Source organism: Bactrocera neohumeralis, unplaced genomic scaffold (genome assembly GCF_024586455.1).
Source record: "Bactrocera neohumeralis isolate Rockhampton unplaced genomic scaffold, APGP_CSIRO_Bneo_wtdbg2-racon-allhic-juicebox.fasta_v2 cluster10, whole genome shotgun sequence".
Classification (NCBI taxonomy): Eukaryota; Metazoa; Arthropoda; class Insecta; order Diptera; family Tephritidae; genus Bactrocera; species Bactrocera neohumeralis.
In genome coordinates, this window is record NW_026089623.1 from 8,574,856 (window position 1) to 8,602,625 (window position 27,770).

Consider the following 27,770-nt stretch of genomic DNA (forward strand, 5'->3'; position numbering starts at 1 on the left):
ACTCACGTCACTGTTGACAGTCATAACTTTGAAGTTGTAGATAGTTTCGCATATTTGGGAACCAGTGCAAACACCATCAACAATGTATGCCTGGAAATCCAGCGCAGGATGACTCTTGCCAACAGATGCCACTTCGGACTGCGTAGGCAATTGAGAAGTAAGGTCCTTTCTCGACGAACAAAAATCAAACTCTATAAGTCACTTATAATTCACGTCCTGCTATGTGGTGCAGAGGCCTGGACGATGACAACAAGTGATGAATTGACGTTGCGAGTTTTCGAGAGAAAAGTTTTGCGAAAGATTTGTGGTCCTTTGCGCGTTGGCTACAGCGAGTATCGCATTCGATGGAACGATGAGCTGTATGAGGTATATAACGACATTGACATAGTTCAGCGAATTAAAAGACAGTGGCTACGCTTGCTAGGTAATATCGTCCGAATGGAGGAAAACACTCCAGCTCTGAAAGTATTCGACGCAGTACCCGTCGGGGAAAGCAGAGGAAGAGGAAGACCTGAACTCCGTTGGAAAGGCCAGGTGGAGAAGGACCTGGGTTTGCTTGGATTCTCCAATTGGCGCCACGTAGCGAAAAGAAGACACGACTGGCGCGCTGTTGTTAACACGGCTATAACCGCGTAAGCGCTTCTCCTCCAGTAAAGAAGAAGAAGAATCCCCATCAATGCGTTTTAATTTTGACAGCGGGCACGTCGCAATTATGTTTACGGCATATAACTACATGAGGGGAATCGCGTCCAACAATAATGCTTGGGGAGTTTGTCTGACTGAAGCTAATACATTTAGTTGGAAAACGAGGGTAATTTGTTAAGTCATAAATAATGATAAATGGAAGTTTTCGCGGCACTCACCTTATAGTTGAAGAAAAAAAATGCCCAAAGAAAATAGCAACTGAAAAGGACCGCAGGAACGCAAAAAAGTTGATGTCAGCGAGATCGTATCGAAATCACGAAAGTTGAAGCTGATCCGTCCGTCGCACAGTGGGGTACTCAAAATGGAGATTAATTACCACAAGTCTTCTAGTTATGAAAAAGTTATTTTTTTTAGTTAATTAATCATAAAGAAGTAAGAAAATAATGCAATTCGAGTGTTTTGATTGTTTTTTTATATCTTAAAAAACAAAATATGCTGAACATCGGTTTTCTAAATTTTTAATTTTTTAAGCTTCAAATTTTATTTAAAATATATAAACTGTTTCTTCATCACTGTAATCATATTCATGATCATTGTCGTCTTAGCTTGAATTTTTATCATCGCCTTCATCATCATCGTCATCATCAACTTCATTATTATTGCCACTCTCTATCACGATCAACTCTAATGCTTCTTCGGGTAAATCCTGCACTTTTTTTTTTGGTAATTTTCATGTGGTTGATATAACGGGGTCAGAACTGGCTAAAAGTCTGTTAAATATGTCTTCATTTGCTTTTTTATACTGAATTTGCGAGAAAAATGTTCTCTAAAATTCTTAAAATCTTTGTTTCGAGCTTCCTGAGCTTCTTCTGATAATTGTCCGATTGGCAACATAGCGTGCGATATTATCTCTGTACCATGGATAAAATATTTGTGAAGTGTTGGAGGCATGTTATACCAAGGATAACATTCAACGAAATATTTTGCTGTATTTAAAGCGTAGTCACGAAACTTCTGTACCTCAGTATCGTGCCCACTAGAAACAACTACGAGTATTGTATGCATCTTTTTAATCAAATTTATGTCAACTTTAGTAATTGCTGCTGACATCTCGGGATTTTGAAAGAAACGCCTAGCTGTATTGCCATCGTTAGAATTCCCAAGGCCAGGTTTCGGTTGGTCAACAATCAGACCAATTTTATCTTTAAATCCTTTTTGAATCCGTGCTTTATTTTCCGAAACTAATAGTTTCTCGCTTTCTGTTCGAGCTTGCACTTTTTTATAGACAATTTATATGATAAGTGGAGAAGACATTCAAAGAACCTAATCCACCCATGAAGTATTGAAAGCCCAAACTGTAAATTTTCTGTTTTCACAACTTTCTTCACCATTTCATCAATTTTATTAAAATCTTTCGAGCTAGCTCCACAGAAATAACATTTTTGTGTAGATGTTGTTTCTGTTAATGCGTTGCATACTTTTCCATCAACCATAGATAAAATTAAATTGTGTTTAACTTCCAAATATTTATTTCCATAAGGTATAACCAAATTCACAAGATTTCGTATTTCTATACCAACTCTTTCGTTTTCAGTTCTAGAAACAGCTGTGGACTCTTTTACAAATTTAATTTTAAAAGGCCTGCAGAACCTGGTAGAAGCTGGGCGCGAATTTTGCCACATAATTTTGCTTCCACAAATCAACCTGATTGGAACAATACAGGTGATGAAAACTGATGAATCATTTGCACCCGGATTATGGTACGCTTGCTTATATGAGCTGTGTCCAGAGCTTCCATCGAATCCCCACTGGGTGTATAAGCATAAATTCGTCATTTCCTCATCGTTCAATGTTTTAATTACGTTATTTTGGGCTAAAGTTATACGCTCAGTGGTATGGTCTAAAAGGGCTCGCAAGCTTGCTTGTGCTGAAATCTCGCAAAAATGCATGCTCTCACGTCTAGGATAACAATCCTTTTTTGCTGATTGGACATATGAATAGCAAGGAAACCTATCTGGAGAAGATTGCCTCATAACATTGTTCTGTTGTCGAGATAACCTTCTTCCACCAAAACAAATAAAGCGTCTTCTTTGGATTTGCTGTGATAGTGATGATTTGGCAATACTTTTATGAAATTTTTTCGCTCTCGATGGTGAACTTGCAACCTCCTTCACTATCTTTGACGCTTTCACTTGCCCTGAAGCTCTAAAACTCGTTTGTGCAGCATAAGCTAATAAAGGCAAAGGCACACTATCTCTTAAAAATTTACTTTTTTTTTGCTTCGTTTTCTCATTTGATTCTTCAAATGAAAGTTCTTTGCAGCCACGTTTCATTCCTTGTGAATGGGTGAAACCTATCGAAGAATCCAGCCAACTTTGGTTTATTCTAAGGAAACGCTCTTCATGCCTATTGGCTCTGCTCCAACGAATTTTAAATTGACTAATAAAGGTTTTTATCCTATCATCAAACTCTTTTATAAATTCATCAGATGGCTCAATACGCTTTTTCAATTGCTCTTTTAAAAATTCAAATTTTTCATTAAATTTATCACAGCCAGAGTTTTTCATTATGTCATAAAGACTTTGACGAGGAACCCAAATTACATTAGAACTGGTTCCTATAAGGAAGATAATAATATTTTTATCCTCTTTAAATGTAGTCAATGTCGGTATCGCTTTCATCATGTCAGTTAAATATACATCACTATTGTTATTTCTCTCGTCTCTTTGTATGTCATATATTAGTAATAAAAATTGCGCGGGAAAAAACAATGTCGGTTATCATGATTTTACATATACCCTAAACCTTAGATAAGAACCTTATGCCATATTAATTAATTATTACAAAATGTAAGAAATCAAAATTTTATTTCAAAAATGTATGTGATGATGTTTATTATTATACATATGTAAGTAAAACGCGAATTTTAGACTAATCCGGAATATGTTCTTATGCATTTAAACTGCCGCTTATCGTAACGTATTCGTGTATATTTGACCAGGCAGTTCGCATAAAGAAATGCATATACTGAGAAAGTGCGCAGTATTGGCGCAACTTTTTTTTTTACAAAAAGAAACTACAACAGTCATAGATTACAGGAATGAAACAAGATTTGCTTTACCCCGCTTAACTCACAACTATATGTCTGCATAAAAGGTCGAAATCCCAATATTTTAAGGCTTTCGCCAAAAAAAAAAATTAAAATACTTAGAGACACGTAAAAACACAAATGAAATCTTTTTGTATTTACTAAATTACCTGAACAAGAAGGCTCTATTACAATTTTTTAAGGATTTGTCCAGTTAAAGAAAATAAAAAACTTCGAAAAATGAAAAACAATCACGTATATCACTGTGCGCATACAAAAATAAATAAACTTGCAATTTTAAGAGAATATTACAAGAAAACTGTAAATTTTTTGCCAAATATTTGTTCAGTTAGTGATGTAGAATTTTATCTACTTTTGTTTGATACCAAAAATTTACTTGTACCTTGATTTTTGATTTTTGAATTAATCTCCAAAATCGACACATTTTACCCCAATGTGGAACGGTTGGCGTTGCTATCATCTTCGTCCATCTGTATAAAGGAGATGGTTATTTACACCTATCTGTCAGACATTTTACATTGGTAATCGTGCCACGATATGTGGCATGAATGGGTCATCGCATTGATCGACCATTTTTGTTAGTTTTCTTTGTTACTTTTGACGGTTTGTTTTTTTTAATGGCCGGTTTTGGCGTGTTTCTCGCGGTCATCGGAGGTTAGTAGAAAGCACAGCTTCAAAAGTGATCTGGTTAGCTTTCCGTTTTCCGTACCAAGTCGCCGTTCGGTAGGGGCAGACAATCATCATGGATGAGGACACAATCTCCAAGTTTTGGCGCTTGTTCAGGAGTCTTCCCACGCTACCTTTTGTGGCGATCCTTTATATATTCGTATTTCCATTGACGACTAAAATTATGAATTTTAATTCTTTCCCATCGATTTATTAGGGATAGCGACACCACGCCTGGCAATGGAATGGCCAGAATGGGTGCTCCTTTAAGAAAATGCCCTGGAGTTAAGGCGGTGAAATCTAAGGGGTTTTGGGGTTTCAATTCGATTTAATAACGTTGTGAACTCTTCATAAAAGGATTTTTAATTTCCAGCTACTCGTTTGATGTGAGATTTGAAGGGTTACAAATTGCCAATTGATACCTTGGGGGACGTACTTTTGTAAGATGTCGGGTGACACCTGTTTTAGGAAATCCACAAACTGTTTTTCTGTGGCTCGTTGAGCTCGAATGAATATTTTGCATATCGCTCATGATTTTTTATGGGAAGCCACGTCGAGCGACGAAGCGACCAAATGCCGCGAGAAAAACCTCCGTCGTCAGATTACTACATAGATTACGGTGTATTGCCTTTATCGTGAAATATACCAAGACAGCCACCTAGCTTTTCATGAGAGTGGGAGACCTTAGCCACCTTTACCTTCAGGTGGAAGTGCTGCCATCATCTGAGTTCGCATCTTCTGCTTGTGCGTAGTGTAAATCTTGCATGTGAAGATGCTTTTCTTGATTTGGGGCTTAAGACGGGGAATATATTAATATGTGGATGTAATTCAGGAATAATATGGCAAATGGATACCTCTCTGGAATTATTATGAGGTGGCGTCCTTTGTAGGTTAGGATTGAATTAACAAGCCGACTCTAGGCACGAAGCAGACTTTCGTGTCCAAAAATGGGTTTAGAACTAAGAGTGAGCTCTATTTATCAATCGGCTTCGATTCTCTTAGTAGTGATATATCGCGGCTGAAGTAGCGCGCTTGAGTATATGCAATTAGTGCGACCTTTGCCTTTTGTAACTCTAGGTGACTTTCGTTTTGAGTTGCTCTTTAAATAGGAACATGTAAGCAACTCATCTGAGGGCTCTCCGAAACGATGAAAATCGTTCAAGGATGTTGGCTTCATCCAATAATGTGTGAAAGGTGGCGATTTTTTGACCTTCTGGAGCGATTATGTTGCGCAGGGATGATTGGGGCCAAGAATCAGGAGATTCTATTATTCCACATAAGGTGGTGGTGGCGAGATGCAGGGGCTTTAACCCTCTTGTACCTAGATAAGCAGGATTGTCAGCACTGGCTACGTGTCGCCAAGTGGCTGAACCCATTAGGTCGAGTATTTGTGACGTTCGATTGGAAATGTAAGTCTTCCATGCATGTGGTGGTTTTTCTAACCAGGTTAGTACATTTTCTGAATCGGACCACAGATGTAATTTGCATTTTGTCCTCTTAAAATGCATTTTCACCAAGGCTACTAATTTGGAAAGTAGTAGTGCGCCACATAGCTCAAGTCATGATAGACTCAGTGTTTTTAAAGGAGCCACTTTTGCTTTTGCTACTAATAAGTGGCTTGTTGGCGCGCTGTCACTTTGTGTGCAAACATTGAACAAAAGACAAGCTTTAACAAATATTTCTTACGAGAAGTGTTTCATTCTACGAGAACTATTTTAGTCTGATTTTATTCAGAATTTTCACGTATTTATATACAATTTTAAGAACTATCTTATCTATCTTAATATATGTGTATGTGTGCATGTTTATATGTATGTAGTACATTGTTTATGGTGTTGTTTTCAAGTGTACATGCACATTTGTATTCAATTGCCTAAATGCATATCTTAGGATAATATATTATCTTACGTAAATATGTTTGTTTGTTAATTGTTGAGTGCATACGTATTGCATATAAATGTATACGTGTCTCATATAAATGTATGTATCCTTATGCGTTTGTTTATGTATTTGCTTTGTACTGCCTCAGCATTGGCGAAGAAAAGCCTGTTCAATATATTTGAACAAACATAGCTAGTAGCAATAGCGCAGTATGCCTTCACAGAGGCGTCACAGAAGCCGTGTAATTCGACTCTGCGTTCGGGGGAATATTTTACAAAAATGGAATTTCTATCTGAGAAATGTCACTCAGATTGCTTGGGAACTGGGACCATTTTTCTAAGCGAAGAGGTTTCACTTGTTCGTCCCAGTCGGTTGCATCTAGCCATAATTCTTGTATTAAGATTTTCGCTTGTATCATAATTGGCGAAAGCCATTCCGCGGAGTCGAAAAGTTTTGGCACCGAGGATAAAATCTGTCTTTTTGTTATGGCGGATAATGCGGTTATAGACTCAGTCGTGTATGAAAAGTGGTCCGATATCGCATTCCTTTGGATGCCCAGCGTGGTTGTTGTATTTTCCTTTTCGAATATAAGGAATTAGTGTCCAACAAATTTTCGTTTGGTATATTTTTGAGAATATTAGGGTGATTTGCCGTAATCTTGCGGATTTGAGGGCTTTTATTACTTGTGATAAAGATTCGTGTGCTTGTGAGAGAGACTTCCAGACAGAATATCGTCTACATACGTTTGAGTTTTTAACACTTTAGTTGTCAGAGCAAATTCTGACTTTCTGTTTTCTGCCGATTTGTGGAGTGTTCGAATGGCTAGATATGGTGCACAGTTAACGCCAAAGGTAACTGTTTTTAATTTGAAGTCGCGTAGTGAACTTGAGGGGGATCTTCGGAACATAATACGTTGAAAATATTGGTCGTCTTTATAGACGACTATTTGCCGATACATTTTTTCAACATGAAAACAAATGCGAATTTGAATGTACGAAAATTCAATATCAGGAGCATTAAGTCTGTTTGGAGTGTAGGTCCCGTAAATAGGATATCATTTAGAGAATTCCCCGAGCTAGTGGATTTTGAGGCATTGAAGACAACTCTTACTTTTGTTGTTTTTTTGTGTGGCTTTACTATTGTATGATGTGGTAAGTAAAAGGAGTAGTATTTGCCGTTTCTTCCCCTAGGTTTACTAAAATAGAGGTATTCTTCTAACACACCATCATATTCTGATTTGAGTTCCCATTTTTTAAGTAGGTTTTTTTTCCTTTCTTTAGAAACTGCTGTATTGTGACCTAAGTCGAGTGTGTTAGGAAATTTTTGTTTAAGTGTTTAAGTGGTAGTCGTACGACGTATCGACCATTTCCTAACCGAGTTATTGTGGCTTTGTAAAAGTCTCCACAATACTGATCTTTAGGGGTTGTGACTGATATGGGTTCTTCTAATTCCCAAAATTTTCTCAATTGTGAATTGAGGTACTCGTTTGAGATTTCCTCTACTTGAATTGTCATTGTTGTGACTGGTTCCGTAATTAGTTCACAACGGACGAAGTATGTCTGATATTTTCTAAATACCCTCGTGTATTCTCTATGGTATGAGATCGCTATCTAATAGAAGATCTAGTTGAGCGGGGGTGTTGCAGTTTGGATCTGCTAGCTTTAGGTGTGAAACGTTTTGCCAATGCTTGATATTTATATGATAGCTAGGAAATATATTTGTTAATTGCGGTAAGAGAATGGCTTCTGCTTGTATGCGCTTATCGGCTTTGAAGGAAAATGAGGGTAATGAGACAGATTATATTTGAGTTTTGAAATAGTCTTCCGCCCATTCCCGTGATTTCAAAATTGGCTAGTTTTGTTGGCAACCGTAACCTGTTTTGTACCCTAGACGCTATAAAAGATGGTTGTGATCCTGGGTATATTAAGGCTCTGAATTTAAGCAGATCGGTGTTGGAAGGAGACGACTGTTGGGGGTAGTAGTACCCCACTTTGATTCTAGCTGTGTAGTGTTTGAGTTTTTAATGAATTTGAGCAGCATGGTGGTTCTTGGTGACTTTCTGGGTTTGTTGTTTCAGGACTTGCTGTTGCAATTAATCCCGTGACCCTTTTAACAATATTTTAAGGTAAGCTGAAATAATTTGTTATATGTAACATTGAATGATGTATTTTATGGCAGTATAGGCAATTAAATTTGCTTTCGGAATCTTTAAGCGTATGCGCATGTGACAAACAGCTGGTATAAAGTGTTTCCGTTCTTAAGAAAATGTTTCGATGGCTAATATAAATTTATTTTTAATTCCTCCTAAGATTTGAGCTTGTGCCCCCCTCTACATAGTTCGCATGACGTTTGTTTATATTGTTCTATTTAAATTATTGTTGCTACTAGCTGGGTTTTAATGAACTTTTGATTTTGTATTTGGGGTGATACAATTTCTGCGTTTGTGATAATTTTGGATGGTTTATGTACCCGGCTGTAAACATGTCCCGGAAGGACGGCCACTGTTCCTAACCTCTATGAAATATATCTGTGTCGCATGCTGGGACTTTAAGGTGAATGCCTGAACTTGCCTCTGTAGCTTGTCTTTGTGGCAGCACTACTCTCGGTTGTGGAGTAGGTGCAATTGATTTTATAAGTTTTAATTGATCAGAGATCAGAGACTTTTCATATTAGTCTAAGCTATTTTCGCATTTTGCGTAAGCCAAGGATTTAAAATTTTCTGGTAGATCTGGGTCGTCATATTCTTCGTTGCGTCATATACCGCTTGGAGAGGTGTCCACAAATTGCCAGGATTTTCTTTTTTGTTTTCTAATACCGATTCAGAATTGTCCTGAATAGGTGATGATGAGAATCGAGTGCAGTAACGTATTAGACTGACACTATAAGAAATAAATTTCATCTTTCACCCTTTTTTGTTTTGCAGCACCTTGCTTTGAACGTGTAGCTCAATAAATAATTTCGTCTATCTTGGAACCAGTATTAACACCAACAACAATATTAAGCAACAGTTGCTACATCGGACTGTTATGAGGCATAGATGACGACAACATCTGATAAGTCGAAGTCACGAGTTTTTGAGTGAAAGGTTCTGCGGAAGGATTATGGACCTGGGTTTATAGCTAAAACACAGTAAGTTTCTGCGGAACTACGCGGACATTTTCGGTTGAAAGGATCGCTAGGGTCTAACTGCAGCGTCTGTTCACCAGACATGTGGCTGTGAGCGTTCGTGGGTTTTAAAACAACTTGGTCGCTATTAAATTGTGTACGAACAAGTTCTAAACTACTTCTCTTCTGTCTTCGGGACAGGCCACGTAGAAACCATTCCTAACGAAAGATTCAGTCGCCAAGCCCTAGCATTCTAGCCACAGTTCGCATCAGAGCTACATACTTCATTAGAACACTGATTTGCGCTAACGTCTCGACGGAACAAAAGGAAGATATGACCAAAGACGCTTTTGGCAGCAGCACGAGTTAACAAACAATTAGTTTGTTGTGAATAAAAGAATGTATATATTATTTTTTTAGGCAGTGCACTTATTTTGGTGTTGCCTGTGTTATTTATACATCTTTACTGACCACTTTTTACAATCTTACAGGTATTATACCTATGAAAATTATTGCTTACATGCTAAAACTAATATAGTTTTGTTAGACTTATCAGCTTATCTCTTATCGCATTCTGTCAGCTGCATTTTGGATTTGGGAATTTTCATGTTTCTTTAGGTTAAGTGTGATATTTATTTAGGCTATTTTCCGCGTCGCTAACTCCCCTCCTTCATAAAATAAAGCGTCCTCACTTTGCTGATATTTGCTGTTGTTTTAAGGGGGTATTCTGGTCTAGAAATTCAAAAAATCGAAATATTCTTTTTTTATATATTCAAAGTTTAACTATTCAAGAATATGTGTACAAGAGGATTTTTCGAAATTCAAATTATTTTCGGAGATATAGGCTCTTTTTTGACCCGGCATCCAAACTGGTTAGGCCGAAACTAATCGAACAAAAGACTTTACGCGAAACTTTAAACTCGTTTTTCTCAAAACTGACTTTTTCGGAACGATACCCACGATTTCTCAGGTTCTACTGGACCGATTTACTTGAAATGTTTATAGAGTCTTATTTATAGGCTTGTGTATTTTATTATTTTTAAAAAATTCAAAATAGTCAGAAAAAGTGATCCAAAAAACATTTTTTTCAGGCAGTCGCAATTTTGTGAAAAAAAATTTTCCCCCTTTTACGTAGTTCCGGCCATTACGACATTATTCTAGATTAATAACCTTTTTTTTGTGGTTTCAGATAACTAGGACTAGAAATCATGGGTATGGTCACGTGGAAATTTTTAGAGACCCCCCACTTCGTCAGCTCATAATTTTTGAAATTTTTTACTTCTTTTAGTTTTTAATTTTTTTCTGTACTCTTCTAAAATTAACAAATAACTGATAAAAAAAAGGATGCTAAAAATATTAATTGCCTTTTTTTACGACACTTTAAAAATTACCTGAAATTCATGCTTCTAGACCAGAATACCGCCCTTAAAGGGTTCATTTCTATCTCAAATAACCCTTCAATCTTTTTCACTGTGCTAGTTGTGTATGATTTCTCTGAGTTATTGTTAATGGTTGCAATATGTAATATTATTCCAAGAATGCTCATAATATGTCAAGATGTAACCGTTTTCTATGATTTTGAGTGGAGCGTTATTTTCATTGTTTCACAATGTGCTGAATTATCGTTTAATATTTTGATAGTACAATTATCAGAGAGTTCTGATTTACAAATAAAATTTTTGAAAAAATTCTTACATTTTGAAACTCTTTGATAATCATTACATTTTGCTATATTAGGATCTAAATTAATTTTACCATGCTTTTGTGATAAAAGGGATAAATACTTTAAATAGTCTATATTTGTAATAGGTATTTGTAAATAGCCCATGCTAGGTAAAAAATATGGATATCAGAAAATTCCAATATATTTATTAGTAGAAGATCCTACTCTTCATGGATAGGTGGGGCTGAGCTCAGGCTACTACCGCCTTTAAATAAGCGTCCACAACCCCCACTGGGGTTGCACCGAGGGAGAACCTACCCACGAGAGGGAGGCAACAAAGCGATGAGGGAACCATACAGTGAGCAGCACCAAAAGTGCACAGACGACAGCGAAAACCCTGGGCAAACGCCCATCAGTTAGGTTCTGATTATGGAATACTGGAAACAAATAATGGACTAGTCTGACAAAGGGCTGGTGAGGGCAGTATTCTATCACCTCAGTAGGTAAGAGAGACATCTTACAGAAGTGGCTGGCAGGCTAATACTGCTCTCGCCTCCGTCTCGTTAAAACCCTGGCAGGTCTTCAAGTACGTTCAATGCACGTCGCCAAAAATTTTTTGGCCTTACAGGTTCAGTTGAGACGAGCTCCTGATTCGTGCCTAAACCTGGCTCTGAACACAAGTTCCCATAAGGACTTGTGTCAACCCTAGCGTAGCCTCCCTGCTTGCATAGATAACCACGGGGTTCATAAAGGGCAACTGTTACAACGTGCGGAGACAGCGGCTTGAAGCGGAGATCCATTAGATCTAAAATGCGTACACCACAAAAACAACAAAAACCCCAACAGAATCAACAACATAAAGAACAAAAAAACAAAGAGGCTCAAGACGAGGAATACGGGACCGTGTTCCGCAGAAGTAGTAGGATACTTAGATCTACTATCCCTACACTGGCCATCACTCCCAAACAACTGGAAAAATCGGGAGAAAAGATAGCCTTAAAAGAAACTCCTATCACACAGGAACCACCAGCAAAACAAACATAGACGAGCAGAAGAGGAATCTTTGAAAAAATGTAAGAGTATTGTACAAATCATAAAGACGGCGATGGCAAAGCAAAAGAACGTCAGCTTGGATGTCAAGATCGGAGCGGCACAGCTGGACGAACTCTTTGATGTAATAAAGAGTTACCGTAGAAACTGGCTCATCGCAGAAAACGAGAAAAGACGCTGACTTCTTAGCAGACGGATCACGACCCCAGACCCAACAACCTCGAAGCGGCGGGCGACAAGCCCAGTGGAGCCTCGAGAAACAGTGCGACCAATAAGCGAAAAGGACGGCCAGTGGCAGAAAGTTTTGCCCAAAAAAGCAAGGAAGACACTCACAACCGAAGGAACGGAAAAAAACCCAAAAGAGGGCGGATAACAAAGGAGGAATACCGTCTCAAACCAGAGAGCAAAAAGCAGGCCCAATCGACATTTGGAGGCCGTAATCATTAAGCCAGCAGAAGGAAACAGCTACGCTGAGGTCCTCAAGAATATCCGTAGCAAGGTAAACCTAAGAGAAGCAGAGGTGAAAATCAAAGGGATCCGCAAAACAAGAGCCGGGGCTTTACTACTGGAGCTGGAGAAGGGACAATTCACAAAAGCCAGTTTCTGCGAGGCACTCAAGACGACCCTCCGAGGATCCGCAACTGTGGCCGACCTTAAATCAAAAGCCACAATAGAGATCAGAGACCTCGACTCCCTTTCAACAAAGCAGGAAGTAGCAGAGGCTGTAAAAAAAGTGCTACAAGACTCCACCGGAGACTTGACGATAAGCATAACAGCACCTAATATAAGAGAGCAGGTCAGAGCATATGTAACGCTCGATGAGGATAAGGCTGACACACTGATGCGACACGCATAAAAATCGGCTGGGTTAACTGCAGGCTGCGACTGAAAGAAACCCCCAAAACGATGCTTTCGCTGCTTTGGACCAGGGCACTTAACCTGGGACTGCAAAGGGCCCGATAGAAGAGGACAAGGTGTTTACATAAAATGCGGCCAACCAGGTCACAAAATGAAAGAGTGCACAAAGCCTCCCTCATGCTGCCTCTGCGTGGAGGCTAAACACGAAAAAGTTGACCATATTCCGGGTTCCGCAAAATGTATGGTATATAGGAAATACCAAAACAAATGAATATCTTACAGGCCAACATGCATATATGCAAGGCTGCTGACGCACTACTCTCGCAAATGGTGAGGGAGAACGCCTACAAGTTAATCATCATAAGCGAGCAATACAAAAAGAAAGAGAGAGGTACCTGGCTGGAAGATAGCAGCTCGACAGCCGCTATATGGCTACCACCGGGGAGTAACGCCATCACTGTAGACAAAGGGAACGGCAATGGTTTTGTCTGGGCCAAATGCGACCTTTTTACAGTAATTAGCTGCTACTTGACGCCAAGCGATAGCATACAGGAATTCCAGGAAAAGCTCGACAATATTGAGAACACAGCCAGGTCTATAGAAGGTCAACTAATAATCGCCGGAGACCTAAATTCCAAAGCCGTAGAGTGGGGTATGCCAAATACGGACTCGAGGGGAAAGCGCATCCTAGAAATGGCTATTAGTGCTCAACACGGGAAATGCAACCACGTTTAGAAGACCGGGACGCGAGGAAACTACACCAGACATCACTCTATCATCAGAATGCTTGGCAGGCTCAATAAAGAAATGGAAAATCCTGGAGGATTACACTGGCAGCGATCACCAGTACATCTCCTTCACTATCGATACTGGAACAAACGCTAACCAGTACAGGAAAAAGACTGCGACACGGAAGTGGAACATTTCGCAGCTAAATACTGCAATAGACGACCAAAACCCATCTAGCAGCTCCCCCCAAAATGCAAAAGAAATTTTCGAGCATACAATGCTTAATATAACAACAGCCTGTAAAAAATCAATGACCAAGGCTTCCCACAGCAAACATAAGGCAGCAGTCTACTGGTAAACTGAAAATATCGCCTAACTCAGACGCACATGCCTCCGCCTTCGCAGATCATACACGAGATCCAGGCCCAGATGAGCCGTACACCAAGAAGCCGAGCAATACAAAGCAGCAAAAAAGGAGCTGAAGCACGCCATCGCCGACAACAAAAAGAAAAAATGGGAGGAACTACGCGAGGATATAAACAGAAACCCCTGGGTGACTCGGATATAAAGTAGTTATAAAGAAACTCGGCGCTCGAGCAAAGCCACCTAACTTAACCGCTGTCAAAATGGATCACATCGTGAACGCACAATTTCCCACACACGAAAGCAGGGCTAGTGATCCAGAACAAACACTAAGATCTCCGCAAATCCCCCTGTTCAACCTTGAAGAGCTGCAGCTAGCCACAGGCAAGCTCAAGGCCAACAAATCACCCGGCCCGGACAGGATCCCAGCAGAAATCCTTAAAATAATTGCTGCAGAGCGCCCAGCAGTACTGCTGAACATGTACAACGCCTGCCTTGAAACCGGAATATTCCCTGAACCATGGAAAAAGCAACGGCTGGTGCTAATCAGTAAGGGAAAAGGAGTCCGTCCACTATGCATGCTTGATACAGCGGGAAAGCTATACGAAAGCCTAATAAAACCCAGACTCGAAGCGGCTATTAACGAAGCTGGAGGACTGTCCCCTAGACAACATGGTTTCAAACCCGGCAGATCAACAATAGGAGCCATAAAATGCATCATCGAAAGCGTAGAAGCAGCGCAGCGTAGATGGCATAAATATAAAAGAATAGTGTTACTGGCGACTCTAGATGTCCGAAAAGCTTTCAACAGTGCTAGATGGGTGGACATGATCGACGCTCTCGAAAAAAGCTTCAAGATACCCGACTACCTCAGGGCTGTGGTGCGGAGCTACCTTAGCAACAGAAAACTGTTCTATGAAACTAAAGAAGGGTCACGACAGCTAGCGGTTACGTCAGGAGCAGCACAGGGATCCATTCTAGGCCCAGACTTAAGGAACATTAGCTACGACGCTATATTAAAACTAAAAATGCCAGACGAATCATATTTAATTGGCTACGCGGATGACATTGTGGAAATGCGGTCCCAGGGTGGGGCGACGGTTCCTTAGAGGGGGGTTTCTAGTGACCTGCAAGTGGCACATACCGCTGCTGTGACGATAGCACCGATGATGCGGAAGGCATTTTCCACCCCCTCACCCGCAAAAAAAAACTCCTCATGGTTAATTGTTATTGTTTGCAATTCATTATAAATTTCTTCTAAATTAAATTCTCATTTATTGGTTTAGGATCGAGAGTTTCAATTATTCTTTCAAACTGTGAATTAGTGCTCATTTGTTTGTTATTATTTTCTATTAGCATATTAATTGCCGTTTTTATTTCGATAAGATCGTCATGATCTGTTGTACCAGTTATAAATTTGAGTGCAGAACCAAGAAAGTTGAATGGTCTTTTGGGCCTCTAGATATTTGGCATAAGTTAATTTTTTAAAGTTTCAATTTTATTAACTAATATTTTTGTAAATGTATACTAGGTCAGTCAAGATAAGCCTAGGTGGGTAAACTATTCCCCCGAATACAAAGTTGAACTACACGGCTTCTGCGACGCCTCTGAAAAGGCATACTGTGCCACTATATATGTGCGCACACAAGGCGATACCGCAACTACAACCCACCTACTAGTGGCAAAAGCAAAAGTTGCGCCCCAAAAACACTAAGTCTCCCACGACTTGAACTCTGTGGCGCTCTGCCACTAGCAAAACTAGCTTCCATAGTGCAGACCTACTTAAACATGGCAAATTCCGATTCCGAAATAGTTCTAGCCTGGTTAGAAAAGCCACCGCACGCGTGGAAAGCCTAAATTTTCAATCGAACGTCGCAAATACTTGACCTAGTAGGATCAACCACTTGGCGACACGTAACCAGTGCTCACAATCCTGCTGATCTAGGTACAAGAGGGTCCAAACACCTGCATCTCTCCACCACCATCCAAAGGTGGAATGGCCCCAGATGGTTAACAGAATCACCCGATTCTCGTCACAATCGCCAATGCGCAACATAATTGCCCCCGAAAGTCGAAAATTCGACACCTATCACAGAATATTGGATGATAATGACTTCGGCTGCACCGAAGCTAAAATACCCTTCACAGGTGCATTTCTTTTAGTAACTATGTGTCCAGTTTGTATGGAAGCTATATGGTATAGTAATCCGATCTGAAAAATTTTTTCGGAGATTATGTTATTACTTTAAGCAGTAATCCATGTCAAATTTCGTTAAGATACGACGTCAAATGCGGAAGTTTTCCATACAAGCCCTTGATTCTTATCATTTCGTTTGCTTGGCAGCTATATGCTATAGTGAACCGATCTGAACAATTTCTTCGGAGATTACATTGTTGTTTTAGAAAATAATCTATACCAAATTTCGTGAATATATCTTGTCAAATGCAAAAGTTTTCCATACCAGCACTAGATTCCGATCGTTCAGCTTGTATGGCAGCTATATGATATAGTGGTTCGATATCGGCAGTTCCGACAAATGAGCAGCTTCTTGAAGAGAAAATGACGTTTACAAAATTTCAAAGCGATTTCTTAAAAACTGAGGGACTAGTTCGTATATATACAGACAGACAGACGGTCGGACAGACAGACGGACATGGCTGAATCGACTCAGCTCAACATACTGATCATTTATATATATATAGACTTTATAGGGTCTCCAACGCTTCCTTCTGGGTGTTACAAACTTTGTGACAAACTTAATGTACCCTGTCCAGGGTATAAAAATGCGAACGCAGATTATGAACGCTGCAATTCCGCTCTGCGTTCCACCACCACAGGTGTCGATTTTGCTGGGCCTTTTCAAGTAAAGGCGTCCATGCTAAGGGAGCGTTCAAGTATTACGTAACGCAATTTGGGGGGGTCTCGTAAAACGTTACGATGTGTTACAGGGCCTGGAGGGGGCCTTTCTTACAACACGTTACGTAAAATTGTTTCTTTTGTTAAATAATAAAATAGCGAATTAAAACTCACAAGATGGCAACCCTTTTCGTTTACGTTTTACGGGGAATCCACCAATTATATTAGTCTGGTCGTCATTCTCGCAAGTTGACAAACCTTTTCGTTTATAAGTATTTCACGGGGAATCCCTAGATTGTATTGTACGTCATTTAATGTAGTTAATGATCAAAATAATAGGCGTTGAAAACAGAAGCAAATAAATTTTCAAGCTCATCAAAAATTTCAATAATTTCTTAAAATATATTATTGCAAAGAAATATAAATTTAATTTAATTTGAGTGCAGTATTGTCAGCGAGCCGAATAACAAGTGCGCGCATAGTGAATTTTTCTTACTGTCTTAGACTGCGGTTTGAGTGCATAAGCAGTGCAATTAGCTTAACCATGTCGACAATTGACACTGGATGGCAGTGAACAGTAAACGAAGAGCAGCCCCTAACTACCCTCTTTCATCTTCTCGAAAACTAACCAGAGTGGATATCGATACTGACAACAACAACGAAAACCGGTTTGAGATACTTAGTAATAAGGAAAGCGACAACAACAATGACAACAATGTAACCAATAGTAACGAAGAAGTGAGCGTTGAATCAGCAAACAGACCACCGCCAATCATAATACCAAATGTGTCAAATATTAGTGGAATGGTTCTTGCTTTCTCCAAAGTCATAAACAAAGCTAATTTCTACTACAAAACACAAGCAGATGGACAAACAAGAATAACTACAAAAGCAATTGAAGCTTACCGCTCTCTTGTTAAATATTTGAATGAAAAGAATATGGAATTTCACACATACCAGATCAAGCAAGAGCGATCTTTTCGGGTAGTGATTAAAAATCTTCATCCTACATCTGAAATCGTGTAAGAAGAGTCAGCAACATTACAAGCCGTGCAGACAAACGCCCACTCCTCTTATTTTTCGTCGATATTGAACCAGCTAAGAACAACAAAAACATTTATGACATCAGATACTTAGTTAATGCAGTCGTTCAGGTGGTACCACCAAAGCAAACTAATTCCATTGTCCAATGTCACAGATGTCAAGAGTTTGGGCACACGAAAAGTTATTGTAACAAATCTAATGCTTGTGTTAAATGCGGCTCTAATCACAACACTACCGAATGTACCAAAGACAGAAATGCTCCTGCCAAATGCGCAAACTGCCAGCACGAACATCCAGCTAACTATCGCGGGTGTCAAGTACACCAGTCACTGAAAACCAAATATAATGCTAGCAAAGCACGCACGATGGAGAGCCCGCTTGTTTATAATGCCACAGAATCCACAAATTTGCAAAAACAAAATTTATTTTTCAACAGCAAAACAAACAACATGGCCTAGTATGCTGATGCTGTAAAAACAACTAACCTTGATCAATTTTTAGAAAAAACACTCACAATTTGTTTGTACCTTAACAGCACATTTACTTATTGTCTATTAACATTAAGACAGATTGTAAATTTAACTTGAATAAAAAAAAAATTAATGTAGTTTTTGTTGTCAGTATTCATTAGTGTTTATGCAGAAGCTGTTTTCTGTAGTCGGTGTTTCATAGTGTTCGAATACTGTAATGTCTTCAAAAGAGGGAGTTTTGTATCATCAGCTGTTCTGGGCCTATAGAGGATCTCATGCTAACTTGCCAGCGCAACTGTGTCAAAAAAATGCCATCGATATTTGGAAAATGGCTAAAGAAAAACTAAAAAATAAAGAAAAGTTTATAGAACATATAAATGATGTTATACGACAGTTGAAGGTGAAGGCCACGAAGAAGAAAGCAACAATGCTTTGTTATATTACACAGGTAAGTTTACTTCTCAAACGTAATTATGACAAGTATTACAATATGTGATACAAATCTTGATTTTTCAAAAAGTGGTCATAAGTTCATAAGTATTATTTATTTCTAGCTACCTATGAAAACATCAAGCACGCCAGCACCACGCCCAGGCACGCTAAGGCCCAAGGTTCCGTCGACTTCAATTGCTCTTCAACAAAAACAGGTGCATCTTCCTGTATATTATGTTCCTTTTTATCGCATGTGTCAATATTACCTATTTCTAATGTTAACCTCTTGATTTCTATAGGATTCGGATGTTGTAGCTTCATCCACGTGTTCATCTCATATGGAATCGATTGTCGAAGTCACTGGGCATAAAAGCACTGCCGTTAAACGAAAGATGAGCGATACCCACGATGAACAAAGTCAAAATACTGATGAGGAAATTGTGCAGACACCTTCTACGGAACCACACACGACTTTGATTGATTCGGGCTTCACTAAAAATGTTACAAGCAAGCCGGCTCAAGATACTCTTATGAAAAAAATTAGTCTTCTGCAACAGAGAATAAATGTTCTTACTGAAGCAAGGGATACTGGAATAGCCAAAGATGATGTTCACGACGAAATCAAAAAGCTACGCAAAGTGTTAAAAGAAGAAGAAATATGTTTAAAGAAAAAAAGAGACTCTGCTAAGCGTGCAAAAAAATTTCGAGCCAAAGAAAAACTGGAGAAAACTGAACGTCAGAGAAACAATCCTCCTGCAGCACAACCTCGAACTAGCTCTGGACAGCCCCCTTAGTTGACTCGCAACCTACTCTCCTAGAGCTAGAGACCATAATTAATATTGCCATTCATGGCAGCGCTGCTGATGAACGCCGCCGAACAGAGATGATTAGGAGTTGTCTCACTCTGTCCGACCTGCATGAGAGGCTGTTGTTAATGGGATTCAAAATTTCTCGAAGCGGCATATATCTTCATTTACTCCCACGCGTTTCTAACACTCCAGAGGGAAGAAGGCACGTACGTACCGTACCCGTAAAGTTAGCAAGACCACAGACCGAGATGCACAAAAAGCACGAGGTCGGGGAATTTTGCATTGCTACAATCAGGTCATTGGAATCTCTCAAATCGCTTCTGGGACCGCAGCAAATATTCGTTCTCTCACAAGACGATAAGGCACGTGTACCAATAGGTTTACTGGCAGTGAAAAGTCAAGCCCTCTTTTAATGCATATGGAATACAGAATACTTTTACCTGATCATGACTGGGTCGTGGCAGAACGGCACAAACTTATTCCTTCTGTATATGCCGCCGTCAACGTGGAACCTAACAATTTCGGTAAGGAAGAAGCTGTTGGGTACAGCGGGCCGACATACATATCCATAAGAAGCGGGAAACATGCATCCTCCACAGCGAACACCCATGCTTAAGGTTTGGAATCACTTTTATCAAAACCTTCATTCAAACCCTTAATGATGACAGAATTGAACACCGTGAAGCCAGTGATCATCATCTTTGTAGATGGTGGGCCGGACGAAAACGCGCGTTATCGCAAAGCCAAAAACTTTGCGATTGAACACTTTAAAAAATACAACTTGGACGCCCTGTTTATAGCGACTAATGCTCCTGGGCGGAGCGCATATAACCGAGTTGAGCGTCGCATGGCTCCCCTCAGCAAACGACTGGCAGGCGTCATTCTGCCTCATGAACATTTTGGTTCTCATCTTCATACTTCAAACCCCAAGCAAGCTTGTAGTACCCAGTTTGCTAGACAAAGGAACATCCAAGTTTTCACCACTTCTTGTGAGGTTGTCCCTTGATCTGTCACCTCCTCTAGAAGGGTTTAAGCAGATGCCTTACGACTTCTTTTGTTTATCTGTACAATCCGACTTAAAGAAAAAAGTATGTCCCACCTGTGGGATCTGTTTCACATCTCACAAGAGTGTTCAAATGCACTGTCGTTACGTGCATGGCAAGACTGTCCAAGACTATTGTGAAACTAGAGTACGGCCGCAGCGCCTTGCTGCGTAGTTATGAAACATCGTCTGAGGATGCTGACTGGCTCGATGAAGACGAATTTGATGCCATTGGCTTAACAATTCCAGAACCGTCCTTGTATGCACTCCAGATGCCAGTGATGAAAGAATCTGAGTGGCTAGCAAACCCGTGGACAGAGGAGCAGTAATTTTAATCGTATTGTTTTCAATAGACCGCAAAGGCAATTAAATTAAAACCAAAGATAAAAACTATAACTTTTTGCGATTTTAGGGCAAATTATAAAAATTAATTGTTATGTGACGTTTCAAGAGGAGGAGGTCCATTACAAGGGGGGAGGGGGGTGGTGAGTGGTGAAAAATCTTCAAAAATTGCGTTACGTAATACTTGAACGCTCCCTAAGGTCTCCCACTCTCATGAAAGGCTATTTGGCTGTCTTTGTATGTTTCACTACAAAGGCAGTACAGCTTGAGCTATGTACTAATCTGACGACAGAGGTTTTTCTCGCGGCATTTGCTCGCTTCGTCGCTCGACGTGGCTTCCCATCAAAAATCATGAGCGATAATGGCAAAACATTTATTGGAGCTCCACGAGCCACAGAAAAACAGTTTGTGGATTTCTTTAAACAAGTGTCACCTGAAATCGTACAAAAGTACACCCCCAAGGTATCAATTGGCAATTTATACCCCAAGTGCTCTTCAAGTGGTTGGTTTATGGGAATCAGCTTTAAAGAGTTTGAATTGTAGCAAGCAGCTACAAATTTCATTATGAGGAATTCACAACATTATTAACTAAAATCGTTCTCAACTGCAGAAAATGCGCCAAGGATTGGAGATTGTGACCTGATTCGTGACTAATGCTTCTCCTCCACCGGTTGGCGGCTCGGCCGCATAAAGAAACTTTTCCGACGGTCATACTCGCGTAGTCGATCTCCGTACGCAAGCAAGAATGTTTACAAGACCGCTCGTTAAACTATGCTTTTTACCGACCGCCAGTACCTTTGAAACGAAAACGATAAAACCCTCAAATAAACCAGATATAATAAATATTTAAAAATAACAAACAAATTAACCTAAATGGTCGATCAACTTGACGACCCACTTATGCCACACAACGTGGCAGCCACACCCATTTCCACTCTATTCAACAAATGTATAATTCAAATAGCACTCTTCCAAACAGATTAACATGGATGCAGACATGCCACCCGTTCCGACGCCAACACCCAGGAGTGTACACCGGAAAACCTGTGTTAGAGATTAGTATGTGGCCTCATCATACCATGCTGCACCGGACCACCAGACATGACATCGGTCAACATTCTGGTGGCCACCACCGCGGCGCAGTACGACGACCGCTAATAAGCCGTGGTGCATGATTCCGTCGACAGCCAACCACATCATCATACCGTATCTGGCGGCCACAGAATGGGACGTCGACACGACGCCAGCAACAAAGGCCGCGTCCGCGCCACAACTCAGGCCTCAGCACCGTTGTAGCCACACTCCAGCAACTGCAACGACTCCTAGGCTGAAATATTCGCCTAGGGGGGTCGGGATGGCTAAATGATCCTTAGTTCCCTGTCCCACACAACATATAATCCGCAAGCGCCATTTCAACACCAAACACCTAACCACAGCAATAATCCCGCATTAATAATACTCTACATTCACCGCATTAAAATATACGTCACTAACACGCTACATTCACCACACTCACCTCGACATAACCTACAACCCACATCACTCATAACTACGTTCGTCACTTTTTTTGCGATCCGCCATCGAAAAGCCGTGTTCTGCTAATACCGAATTCCAACTTTTGCATATTGTGCGACCATCCGCCGTTTATAATACGATTTAATTTAATTTGTATATAAAGTTCTTGCGGATATAATAAAAAATATTTTGTAAAATTTCTTGCGAAATTGTGTGTTGCTTATTTACATATATCATTTTCCGAACGGTGAGTGCGTGGAACTTACTCGAAATCAACAGTGGGGTTTACATTTGATTGTTTTGTAACGATTTAATTTTTAAAGCAATTTAGTGGTTGTTTTACACTTTAAATTTTTTGTATAGGAGAGCATTGTGCTAAATGTTGGGAATTATCAGAATTAGATATGTTATTAATTTGTTGACGGGAAAGTGCATCAGCAACAAAACCTCCAGGTTTGTAACTGATTTTAGCGCCGTATTGTTGAATGAAGTTTTTTCATTTTTTTAGTTTTGTAATTTTTTCTGTAAGGCCCACACAATTGCGAGTAACTCTTTTTCATTTATTTTACGATAATACAGCTGCTATTTCAAAATTACCAGCGTCTGTGGTTCATTCAAAAGGTTTGCTGAAATTCGGTTGGAAAAGCTCAACCTGAGCTTGAAGTTCTTCTTTTATTCGACTTAATGCGGCTATTGCAGGTTCATCTAATTTGATTTTAATTATTGCGCTTTGATTCTTTGAAATGCCACCATTGCCTCCTTTGAAAAAGGTGGTAAATGGTTTAACAATGGCTGCAAAATTTCTTATGCATTTTCGATAATAACTTGCGAGACCTAGAAAAGATCTGAGCTCCTTCAGTGATGTAGGAGTGGGAAAATCTTTTATAGCTTGTATTTTTGCTGGATCGACAGCGATTTTATTGTATTTCATTATGTGTCCCAAATATTCTACAGAGTCTTGAAAGAAGTACGACTTTTCATTAGAAATCTTCATGTTAGCTTAATGAAGTGCATTTATAATTATAATTATACGTACATATGTACTCGATATGCTCTTCGGGAGTAGAAGGGTAAATGAGAACATCGTCTGTATAGACACGCGCAAACTTGCCAATATATGGTCTGAAGATATCATCTATATATCTTTGAAAAATTGACGGAGCATTTTTCCGTCCAAAAGGCATGCGAAGAAATTCATACTCGGCTTCATTTACACTAAGTTTTGTTTTCTCCAGATTCCAAATCTAAAGTTGTACATATTTTTGCATTACCAAGATTTTGTATAGTCATAGCTTCATCAGGTATGGGGTATCTATCAGTAATAGTTTGAGCGTTTTGAAAGTCGACAACCTTTCTTAGGTTTCCTTTGTTCTTCGGTCAATTTTTAGCAACTGTCCAAATGGGTGAATTGTACAGATAATAATAATTAAATAATAATAATATTGAGTTAGTACTTTCATTTTGTTGCATTATTTTCTGTTCTGAGTCCCTAGACGTCCAGGAGCATATCAAATTCTTCTAATGCATCAGTTTCAAAAGATGTAAGGAGAATATCTAATATTGATACTATTTTTTTTGAGTTTTCTATTGAGAAACTATGAAGAGTTTTCACTTTAATAGGATTAATTGGAACAGACTCACCGGTATTACATTTAGTGCAGTAGAATCGCGAAAAAGTTAACCAAAATGTCCCAAGAGTGTTTTTCTATTCCGAAATATTAACTTTTCCAAAGAGTTTTCGAATTTGAAAAAAACTTGGAAATGAACATAACTTTGGTAATATAATAGTTCAATTTATTTGCGGAACTCACTTTTACTTGTAACAAAATAGAAACTTAGATTTAGTTTGTACTTTTTTACATTGTACAAGTACATACACATGTACATATTAATTTGTAAGCGCTGGTTTAAAGAAGCGGTAGAGACTTATTTGTTTCTTTCCTTTTGTGTAATAGCTTCTGACAATTTTTGTAAACAAATTAATAGGATGTGACATCTGATTTGCAGCATTATTGTTTTCATACCACATTATCAAGGTATTGATGCATTTAACTGCTTCCAAAAAACTCACTTTCTGTTGTTGCATATTTTCCCTGATAAATGGTTCTTCATTCAATATACTAGAGCCACCAAATAATAATATGTATATCAATGAAAAAAATATGTACACATCATGTTTTCTTGTGACATCAAAGCATATATTTTCGTAAAAAGTACAAAAGTCAGCCACACTTACAGAATTATTTCCTAATATCTAATAGATACTTATGATTTTCTTAAATTTTTGACTTCCGTTAGGTCCCTTTTAAGTCTCCAACAATAGTCTGCTAGCATTCCTGGACTCCATTTCCCTTGATAACGGTTCTCCATTAAGGAAATGTCTTCATGGAACCTCTCACCTTGTTCGTCACTCATAGCACCCAAATTTGCCGGAAAGAAATCCAGATGAGAGTCCAGCATATGTATTTTCAAGAACATATTACACCCCAAAGCTTTAAATGATATCATAAGTTCATTTTAGAAAATTTTGAACAACATTCACAAAACATTTCCAATCGAGTTTTTCCTGATCATTCAGTTTTTCTTCAAAGCTCTTATCCTTAATCAATTGCCATATTTGTGGGCCTACAAATATTCCCTCTTTGATTTTCGCCTCGCTGAGTTTAGGGAATTTCTCTTTTCGATATAAAAATCCATCTCTATCTTTATTCATAGCTTTTACAAAATTTCTTATCAGGCCAAGCTTTATGTGCAACGATGGTAAAAGCATGCCATCAGGGTTCACTAGAGGATCATTTTTATGGCCTGGAGTTAGTGATTCACGCTTGGGCCACACTTTCTTTGTATACTGACTTTTTCTGTCTTTACTGTCCCATTCACAAATAAAACAGCAAAATTTCGTATAACCAAGCTGTAGTAAAAAAAGTGCAATGACTTTAAAATCACCACAAATTTTCCAAGGGTGTTTACTGTATTCAATTTTTTCAAGTATAAATCTCTTATTTTCGTAAGTCTCTTTCATATTAGAACCATGAGCAATCGGCACTGAAGGAAGTTTATTTCCGTTATGCAGTGGCTAAATGAGCACCTGACCCCCTCTCAAAATAATACATCTACACCTCTCACAATACACACCATACTCAACACATCATCCTCTCATCGCATACACACCATACTCAACACATCATCTTCTCATCGCACACACACCAACTCCACACATCATCCTCTCATCGCACACACACCAACTCCACACGTCATCATTTCATCCCACACACACCAACGCATCACGAATTCAACACACATGAGGACACCGCACAAAAAATAACAAAAGGGACCGATGGACTAGGCGCCGCTCTCTTTTGATTAAGATCCGCGCGCATATACGCATCAATTGCTATCTCGTCGCTTGAAGTCGGAACCCTCTACTTCACTTTCGTCGCTATTCAACGGGTGAGTTCGCGGGTTTGATACCCACTAGTATATGGCCGGCATCGTAAATTTCTATGCAGTAACACTGCTTTCAAACTGCTTTGAAGAGTCAATAAACAGTCGCCAGTGACTTGGATCATATTCGAAATTTAATAAATTCATCACAACAGAAACGTTATTATAATAGACTAAATCACCTCCTTCAGATAAGTTTTTGTACCACGAGAAGGTAAATTCCAGTCGTTTAATCTAGACCCCAAAAGCTCAGCATGTTTCTTATACACATTTAAATCACGTACTAAATCGTTTAAATCACGTTGTGTTAATAAGTGCGGTACTTTTGAAGTTGACGGTTCATAACTTGAGTCATTATCTTCAGATACCTTATTATACTGACTGATAACAAATTTCGGACTGGAATTCTCACTTTTTGATCGATTTGGAGGCATCGGCACAGGCAGTTCGGCACTATGTAGGATGGGTCTCTTGGCCGAAGACAAGTTTAGATACTGAATAGTGGGTTTGGATTTGGTAGTAATAACTTTTGTTTGAATCAAACAAAAATAACAATCACTTACATGATTCTTTGGTTCCATCCAAATCATTAGCATAGCAAATGACAAATGTCTAGGTTCTTGTTTAGCCAACCTACAAGGAGCCCCACACACGTTACACAACATTTATGTGGAATCCAGGATTTGTCGTGGTTCCTCACAGGAAAACCAAAATAGTCTAAATAGCGCTGTTCAATTAGTGATGTGAAATTTCGACGCTGAGATGTAAAAGTTAATTCTCCACACACATAACAAAAATTGTCCGGGTTGTTCAAACACTTTCGTGGCATATTTACGATCCAACTAATTTAATAAAATGTAATTTAGCAAACAGAATAGTTACACAGTCGACTAAATGCAGTTATGTAAACAAAGAAACGTATAAAAGGTCAGAAATGAGGGTACACCAACATCAATAAAAATCATAACAACGTTCATGTGACAAGTGTTTACCAGTGTTATCAATGATTTCAATTTATGCGAACCATCTGCGTTCGCATACAACATAAATATGATTCTATAGTTATCGTTTTTCGGCCAGCTGCCGTCTTTTCGTAAATTTAATCTGATTTGCAATGATTTTTTCTGCTTTGTTGACATTTTTTATCAAACTAACTATAAATAACTCACAAGTTAAAATGCCCATGACAAACTGTGTATATTAGGGTGGGTCGATTCCGGACTTTTTTCGATTCGGGATTTCTAATAGTGCGGAAAAGTTGCTTTAATACTTTCTGATTCCAATGCAACTTTTTGTTTTGAGATCGGATTGCATCTTCAACCCCAACTCCGGCCTTGAAATTTCGGAAATTCGCCTAAAATCGTGAAATTATCTACCTAGCGCCTGAAATACGCCTCTCATGGCAAAATGTATAAAACAAAAGTTATTTGTCTCGTCATTTGCCACCGAAATGGTATGTGATCATGGCCGTAGGACGAACCGTTCCCGAGATACGAGCGAAAATGCGGCGCGCCACAGCGCAAGGTGCAAATCGGCTTGCGGCCACACTTCTTGACGTTGATTTCGCCGAGTGCTATCACTCACATTCATTCACCTACGCCAAAGGACACGTTCGGATAGGTCTCCACACAAATATTTTTTCATCGAGTTCCTTCACTCTTGTCGGTGATTTCGCCGAGTTCTATCACTTACATTCATTTCCCTGCGCCATACGACATGTTCGGACTGGTATCCACATAAATATTT

At 39.2% G+C, this 27,770-nt stretch overlaps 2 protein-coding genes across 2 annotated transcripts in view; one reads left to right on the forward strand and one right to left on the reverse strand.

Moving 5' to 3' along the window:
* Nucleotides 1–27,770, reverse strand: part of LOC126765067 (alpha-methylacyl-CoA racemase) — a 129,729-nt gene that overhangs the window by 17,110 nt on the left and 84,849 nt on the right. The window lies entirely within an intron of this gene.
* LOC126765078 (uncharacterized) lies at nt 18,017–22,761 on the forward strand. The gene is made up of 3 exons (XM_050482689.1): nt 18,017–18,888; nt 18,995–19,087; nt 19,172–22,761. The coding sequence occupies exons 1-3, from the start codon at nt 18,658–18,660 to the stop codon at nt 19,664–19,666; spliced, it is 819 nt and encodes a 272-aa protein (XP_050338646.1). The 5' UTR covers nt 18,017–18,657; the 3' UTR covers nt 19,667–22,761.